The sequence below is a fragment of the Urtica dioica genome, chromosome 1 (assembly GCF_054948205.1).
Source record: "Urtica dioica subsp. dioica isolate 48M chromosome 1, U.dioica_male_clone48M_v1_H2, whole genome shotgun sequence".
In the NCBI taxonomy this organism is placed as follows: Eukaryota; Viridiplantae; Streptophyta; class Magnoliopsida; order Rosales; family Urticaceae; genus Urtica; species Urtica dioica.
This window is the reverse complement of record NC_142756.1, coordinates 1812818-1821540: the sequence shown is the minus strand read 5'-3', so window position 1 is coordinate 1821540 and position 8723 is coordinate 1812818. Positions and strand designations below refer to the sequence as shown.

The window sequence follows — 8723 nt, the reverse complement described above, 5'->3', positions numbered from 1 at the left end:
AATGATTTTTCCAAATAGTTATGTATATTCTATATACACACACTATAGTACCCTCTGAGGTTTATAATTAAAGAATAATAGTACACACAAAGTAAAATGTAAAGACTAAAGATATTCAGTTTGCTAGTGTTAGTGTATTTGAATTTGAATTTGAAATGTCGAATTCATTATTGCCACTTCAATTAAAATAAATAAATTTTCAAAAAATTATGTCTAATTAAGTTTTTCTTTTTTTAGGATACTCTCTCTCTCTCTCTCTCTCTCTCTCTCTCTCTCTCTCTCTCTCTCTCTCTCTCTCTCTCTCTCTCTCTCTCTCCACATAAACATGACTTATGTGAATATTGGCCATATACATGATATGTGAATATTTGGCCATAAATATCATTAATGCAAAGATGTGGACAAAACTCAAAAGTATCACTAAATATTATTTAGACGTTTTTATCACCATTTTTATGACGACATCATCATAAGGGATTAAGATGTAAAAATAGCTAAACTATAAGATGTTGATATTTTTATTCTAAACTTCGTTATTGGTGATATTCAAGTAAAACTCCCAAAATATATATCAATTTATAGGCTCAATAAGTAGTTAACGTTCATACGTATGCTCTTGTCTTTTAGCAAAAATAAGCCATGTAGGTAACTTGTTTCATTATAGAATCCAACGAAAATTTTCTACCAGAAAGTATATATTTCTATTAAATATATGTACGTCTTCTGAATTTATATTAATGTGATAAAGAAGTATATAGTCTCAATTTCTTTTGATGTGATATTAATGTGATAAAGAATTACATCGTCTCAATTTCTTATGATGTGATCAAGAATCACATCACAAATATTACATAACGACTTTGATATATTGGCTCACTAATTCCGCCGAATCTTAACACTTTTTAGTTCAATTTCTAATATTTATCCCAACTAAGCAATCATAGTCAACTACATAATAGAGATAACTAAAGGTCAAATTGTAGGTGTGTGTAAAACTAGTGGAATTGATACATATCTTAAATTATTACACAAAATAAATATAGGAGATAAAAGACATATCATCTAATCTAATTTAGAACTGAAATAACCGTTTACATAGAATATAATACAACTTTTGATGCATAATGAAAGCCTCAATACATAGAATGATTTGATCTCGAGCCAAATCCAACTCATCAATGAAATTAAATAAAACCGTGCAACATTTCGATCGTGGAATAGCAACAATCCACACAAGTTATACCAGGCACGACATTGATACTTTGGTAGTAACCTCAATAGTTGTGGGAAAACTCGACCAACTAATATCAAGAAACCTCTAACTAAAACCAAGGTTCGACATCTCGGGGGTTCCGGTCGGGTTCCGGTCGGGATCCCCTGAATCGGAGGGGACCGGGACGGGAGTATGTGCCGGTTGAATGACTGGTTTCGCAGAAACCGATCCCGTGAACCAAACCCAGTCGAATCCCGGTCAGATCCCGCGAATCCCGGTGTTTCTGGTGTGTGTCCCGCCGGATCCCGCTCAGTGAAAGCCATTTTTGTCTAGATCCCGGGGAACCCGAGAGGTATCATCTAGATCCCGGGGAACCCGAGAGGTATCATCCGAATTTTTCATTTTTTAGGATTTTTTTCAATTTTTTCTTATGAATTGATGATTATTGTGATGATATTGTTGAATTTTAATTAATTTCGAGATTAGTTTATTATTGTCATGATAAAGTTGAATTAAAATGTTGATTACAATTAATTTGATGATTATGTTGATTTTTGTCATATGAATTGATGATTATTGTGATGATATTTTATTTTGTTTAAGAACTCAGTTTATGTTTGGTATGAACCTTTGTTTGAAGTTTGAACTATGAAAACTATTTTTATTATTGTAAAATATTTGTCTGAATCCCCCTCGGGTTCCTACATTTTTTGTCGGGTTCCTACCGGTACCAATTTCCTGAATCTCCATCGGTTTCCTCTTCGCTAAGCGGTATCCCCCAAAATTGGGGTCCCGGTACGATAACGATAACAGTACGGCGATCCTCGACTAAAACATACATAGACTTAAGCTAACAAGAATTCTACAAAAGAACTCTTCAAGAATCAAGACCCTGAGACACAAACAACATAAGAATATAAAACAAACTTCTAAAAAAAAAAAAAAAAAAACACCACAATTAGTAATTTAAAGTAAAAGACTCAGCCACCGATAATATTGAGAGGCATGATAAGGATGTACAACGTAGGACAAGAACTAAGCTCAATTGTACTTACGACCACACAATGAATTGAATGACAATAAGGATGTTTGTTGATGATATTTCAAAAATCAGTAGCCAAAGATGTTCGCTAAAATAATTATCTTCTACGACACAAAGCCCTAATATATTCGTTGGCTTGTTTCCCATATTAAAAATAAAAAAAATTAAAAAAAAAAAAAGTAAATGGCGGCAAAAGTCCTTAAAGTTTCCAGAAACAGCTAAGTTAGTCTCTATTTTTTTTTTTTTTTTAACGGTGAAAGTCCTTAATGTTCAGTTTTCCTAATTCCGTAGGTCCTTAACACCATTTTGACTTTAATATGTAACGATGTTAGGTCAAAAACGTTAGTTTTGACTAAAAACATATTTTAATTAAGAAATTAAACAAATAAAGGGAAATAAAACCCCATTGTTGTCACTTAAATGAACAGAGCCCCAACTTCCTTTAATGAACAAGAAGGCCCAGCCGCAGCCCCCAAGAACAAGACGAAGAAGAAGAAGACCGAGGAGCACCGCTGCAACCGCGGTTGGTGCTTGCCACCAGGCACCCCTCCGTGGTCGTCATGGGCACCGCAATCCCCACTGGGATCTCGCAGCACTGCCCCAGGATTGTCCTGTAGTCGAACCCTTCCACCGGCAGCCCCCCCAGCGACCGCCCCGTCGTCCTCTGCACCGCCTCTCGCCGGATCGCCGCCGCCCGCCCGCAGTCTCCCACCGCGCCTCCAGCGAGTATGACGCCACGCTCCCCTCCACCACCGCCTTCACGATCTCCTCGTAGTCGACGGACAGGACATCCACCAACGCCCAAATACTCCAAGGCCACGCAGAGGTTTTACAATGACAATTTCAAGGACTCTGACCACCGTCGGGTCTTTGCCTGCTGTTTTATTTGTTTTTATTTCCTTTATTTGTTTAATTTTTTACTTAAAATATGTTTTCAGTCAAAACTAACGTTTTTTTACCTAACATCGTTACTTATTAACGTCAAAATGGGGTTAAAGACCTACGGAATTAGGAAAACTGAATATTAAGGACTTTCACCGTTAAAAAAAAAAAGAATAGAGACTAACTTAGCTGTTTCTGGAAACTTTAAGGATTTTTGCCGCCATTTACCAAAAAAAAAAAGGTTAGAAGTTTTTTTACCCCCTAAAAATACAACCAAAATTATATCATGTGCTTCAGATCATTATTAATATTTATAAGTTATATGATGATAAACGTCAAAATTTCAAGAGCATTGGTTAATTTTTTTTTTTTTTTTTTCACACACTAACTTTACTGTGAATATTTCTTTCAAAAGGATCCTATTCCTGATCCCTAGAAACCTTTTGTAAATTTTTACTATTTATAATTTATTAGATTTAGAACCGATTTAGCCTCGCACCAGTACCTTTTGAACGAATCAAATAAACAATATAGCCCCCCAATTTGATCGTGCAATCAACTTGGTTGGCTGTTTTGGTGCATGACAAGCATGCCTATATAAAAAAAAAAATCTTATCCACAGATATTATTTATATTTATATAAAAAAAAGAGAGTGTAAATTAGTCATTGTGTCCTTGTCATCAAGTACTTTTTTGGAACGTTTTTGAATGGTGACACTAGTCTCTATTAAACAAAACAAGCCCCTCCAGTCCAACCCCACATAGGATTCTAATTCTAACCCAAAAATATAAAAATAAATAAATAAACTCAATATTTCTTTGTCTTTTTTTAATCAGATATACGTATCCTCTCAGAGAATTTTTCCAATTTCGTTTGCTTTTTTGCCTTAGGGTTTCAGGTGTCAATTTAATGGGGACATATGTGAAGGAAGATTTCAGAGAGAGAGAGAGAGAGAGAGAGAGGTATTAATTTATCAAGAGAAAAAAAAAAGAGTACTTGTTGTGTTTATAGTTGTGAAGTATTTTCTCTGTCAATCAATTCGTGCAAAAATTATGAAACTCGGCCGAGAAAAAAGAGAATATATATACTTTTTAGTTGTTACGAAAATGGACTCGTTTGTTGAAAACTACATTCATAACGATGCACACGTGTTGGACGTTGTGTCGGAGTATGAGAGTTGAAAAAACAACAGATTCATTTACTCATTAGTAAGAAAAATTGGAGGTTACTGATTTAGTATGGTAGGTGAAGAAGTTGAAGCCTGAGCTATTAAGAAAATTAAATTGGATAATGTGATGAATGAAAGAAAAGAAAAAAAAAAGGCACCGACGCTTTTTGCTAATAAATTCATTTTTAATGTAAATTGTTGTCAGATTTCATGTAAAGGAATACAAAGATGTCAACTTCTTTTTAATTTTTTCGTTGAAAAAAAAATAGAAAATAATAAATAATTTTGGTTCCATGTCTGCTTCACGAACAAGTGAACAACATATACCTTAATGACAAAGATTCAGCCAACTATGTCTATTTCAAGTTTTCAACAAATAATAAATAAAAAACTTGTATTGAACATGAATAATAAAGATACAAACTTTATTTGATTCAGCCATTTTTCACTTCAAAAATAGCAACACTTTAATGAATAGCGACAAGAGTCATATCCATTAACCGACTAAAATACATGAACCTAAAAAAATCACTTCAAACTCAAGAAAAAAAAAAAAAACATATACTCAACCAAAAATTGGTTCTTATAACTAGAATGCTCAGTGCATACATAGATATTCATATATATCTTTTGTACATCAATATTAGCTCATCTCAAACACCCTGAAAGAGAAGAGTGATTATACATTGAATAATAACAATAATAAAAATAAAAATATAAAACCAAATCTAACTTCTAATTATTGAATCTCTCTACCTACCAAACCTAAAATCCCTTAACTTACTAATTTCTAAAATAAAGTAAAAGAAAGAGTTAATTAATTAGCCTTCTCAACATGACGTATGAAAACCGTTTCCAAGTCCGGCGGCGTGAAGAACTCTCTGACGCCGGAGAAATTACACTTCGAAGCCGTTCGGCGCTTTCTCGGCGCCGGCGGGCACCGCAGTTTCTCCGGCAACCTCGCTTCCTTCGCCGTCGGCGTCGTTGAACAAGTCTCTTCTCCGTTGTCGTTTTCCTCTGCAAAGTCTCTCACTTTATTATTGTTACTATTACTCTTCGTGTTTATCGGCTTCATCGAGCTTCGGACCGGAATTCCGGCGATGACCCACTTTCTTCCTTCCGATTCGTCCACCTGGGATTTCTTTGAAAAACCCATTTTTTTGTTTTTTTTTTATTTTTTGGGTCTCTTTTCAGACCTTCAAAGGAAAAACAGAGCAAAGAGTTTTTTTGGGTTCAAGAGAATTAGAACAAAAAAAAGGGAATGGAATAATGGAATGGGATTTTGATCGGCGAATATTAGAAGGAGATGAGAGAATAATAAGAAGAAGAGGAATATAAGAGAAAAAGGGTTCTTTGAAGAGGTTTAGCTGAGAAACGGGGGATATGGAAAGAGAGGGAAAAAAAATAAAATTGAAAGAGTGTTTTTTTTTTAAGAGAGAAACCCACAAAAAGGAAAGAGCTTTAAAAAGAATTGTTTCTTCTTTCTAAATTGTTTTCAAGAAAATGAAAATGAGAAAGTCTTAAAGAGGGTGTGAGACGTATTTATATTGGTCGGTCTTAAAGCCAATTTGCTAAAAAGCTCTTGAAAAAAGAAGCAACGAAAAAGAAAGAAAGAAAAAAAAAATGAGAGAGAGAATATCGGGCAGTGGCAACTGCCCGGGAAAACTGACGGGCAGCCCAAAACGAGTGACGAAACATAAACATTTAGGCGCCAAAACTAGAGAGTTTTAGTTGGCAACGGCTCTTATTCCCGCGTTTCTTTGGAATCTCGATTTTGGGCTTTGGGTTTTCCCAATTTTACCCTCGTTTGGCGTTATTGCTTTTATTGGGACTGACGATTGCTCCAATCAGAGGGGACAATCACCGTCACATAAACGTTGTCGTTTATTGGACGAAATAGTCATTCTGGGCCAGGTTTTAACTTCTTCTGGGCTTTGGCCCAAACTTTTATAACATTACGTAAGCCCTGAATTTATTTTTCCAAAATTGAAAAGCCCAGATCTGACCATTTTCTGCTAGAAACTGATGAACAAACCATTTATACTTCACATCGTCTTTGGATATACTGATATACATGCATGTTATTTTTCTTTTACCACAGTCACGAAGAGGTTTTTTTTTTTTTACCACTGCATAAACATGTCATGTGGTGAAGGATGGGCGTCATTTATTTCTGTACGACACAGAACACCAGTCAAAGTGTCGAGCAAACGAGGTCAATTCTGACTAAAAACAAAAAAGTCAATTTCCAATGTGACAACTTTCGTCCATAATTTTTTTACTTGATTACCTTGAAAGAAATTAGTATGCCCTTTGTTAACACTGATTACACTCGAGACACGAGGCAAAGCAAAAAGCTGGCTCGAGATGCCAAGAGCAGGGCGACATTATGCAAAAATTATATAATTTTAGACTAAAAAGTATAAAAATTGAGCGTAAAATATTAGGTCTTAAGGCGGCTCTACTTTTAATTGTTAAGGTTGTTAACATTATTTTTTTTCGACGGTCTCGAAGAAGTCATGACTATTTGGAACGGACTAGAAATGTCACGATCTCTAGAGGAACATCGAAATCACAAACGAGAATTAGAGTTGTATTCATCGACGCGAGAAAAGCATGGCATATTGGGGTTAGATCTTATTGCCACGATCTTCAAGGAGTCATAGAAAAGACGATTGAGGTGATGTGATAATTATCATCTTGATCTTATGATTTTTATTTATGTTGGAAGGTTGGTTTTTTAGTCTTCATCACCTAATGAAACACAATAACAAATGAGCTAAGAGGACACGAAGTGATTACTTACGACGTGCGCTTTGATGTTCTATAGTAGTTCGGGAGCTAAATGAGAGGTATGGGGTCTCATCTCGTCTCTAGAGTATAAAGAGAGCAAGTGAAGAGTGATGAAAATATTTTTTGCGTGAGTTTTCCTCGTGAAAATAGAATCATTTTTCCTCTTTTAAGTGGATGTGGTATTTATATAGTTTTAATGTGATGCGTGGCAACTTGAACGACGGAGCTGGCTACCATAAAAAAAAAATGTTAATTGACGAACATCATCGATTACGACATATCGGCTTTTATATGGGTTATTTGGCTAAATAGTCGATTTAAAGTTAAGGATTTGCAAAATAACTAAGTTTGCCTAAAATTAGAATAATAGCTAACATGTGATGAAATCAGATTTCAAAACAAAATTAATCTTATGATTAATATTTTTGAAAGTGATAAATTGCTTATAATAATTTATAGAAAATTTAATCTTTGTGTCAAAAAATATTTGACAATGTAACTTTGGCTATTTTACTAAAAATTTAAAAATTTGATTATTTTGCTAATCAATCTAATCAATTAGTTTTAAATGGTTATTTTATATCATTTTTCTCATTTATATTGCCATGTTTGCTTCAAGTATTGATACAAGATACGACATTTACACCTCGTGATTTTATCATTATGAGAATTTTATATGCCTGCTCTAATTTGTAGTAGAAGTAATCAAATGCATTTAATGCACATTCATAAATATATAGCTCAATGTCTAAAATGCCTTTGGCTGATAATTTACAGACTAGTTTACCATAACTTGGCCGTTGATAAGAATTCCGACGTAAATTTTATCGTATTAATTTTTAAATTTTTGTTGTAAATTTCGAAATTTTATCTGCTTTCATCGTGATATCAATTTTAACAAGTATTTCGATGATTTTCCTAAACATAACTTGTATTATTGTAATCGTATATCTGAAATGGCAGTTGTGTTGGCCTTTGCCCTTATTGGTCATTTTATATGCTCATATGATTTAAGGAATAATACATTGGCATCCTCTTTGAATCACGGTCCATCAATTATAAAAATAAAATGCACTTGGAATCGGAGTTGGAGTTGGAATTTTATAAAATTCGGAATATATAACAAATTTTTTGGCGTAGACTCCAAAAAAACAGCCTTATACGACAAAAGTAAGTTTATATTTATACACGTATTATCACATGCCAATTTCTATATGCTTGCATATAATGAAAATAGGGAAAATAACACATTTATACCCTGTGTTTTAGTGAAATGTCGAGTTTAACCTTCGATTTTCAAAAATGTCGAGTTCATACCCTCTGTTTAACTAAAATGACGAAATTATACCCTCTGTTTAACTAAAATGACGAAATTATACCATGAAATAGACAACAATGTCACAAATATTCTTTTTATTGACTTTTCATTGACGTTGACTATAATATTTATAATATAAACATCAATTATCTTTATTCATTCGCGCCATATATGTAATTTATTTAAAAACTAAAAAATAAACAACAGTCTCTTAATCGTGAAGAACACAGAAAGAGGCAAAGTGGTAAACATCGATAGTTGATAGTCATCAAAATCGCATATTCGAACAGAGAATCCAAGATTTAG

The 8723-nt window shown here is 33.9% G+C and overlaps 1 protein-coding gene across 1 annotated transcript; it reads right to left on the bottom strand.

Moving 5' to 3' along the window:
- Positions 1–4705: 4705 nt before the first annotated feature.
- LOC149406182 (cyclin-dependent kinase inhibitor SMR3-like protein) lies at positions 4706–5813 on the bottom strand. The gene has a single exon (XM_089625993.1). It carries the CDS (start codon positions 5460–5462, stop codon positions 5124–5126), a length of 339 nt encoding a protein of 112 aa, XP_089482119.1. The 5' UTR covers positions 5463–5813; the 3' UTR covers positions 4706–5123.
- Positions 5814–8723: the final 2910 nt, after the last annotated feature.

Excerpts from the sequence above, each read along its gene's own strand:
- LOC149406182 (XM_089625993.1), bottom strand. The coding sequence starts at position 5,462 with ATGGGTTTTTCAAAGAAATCCCAGGTGGACGAATCGGAAGGAAGAAAG.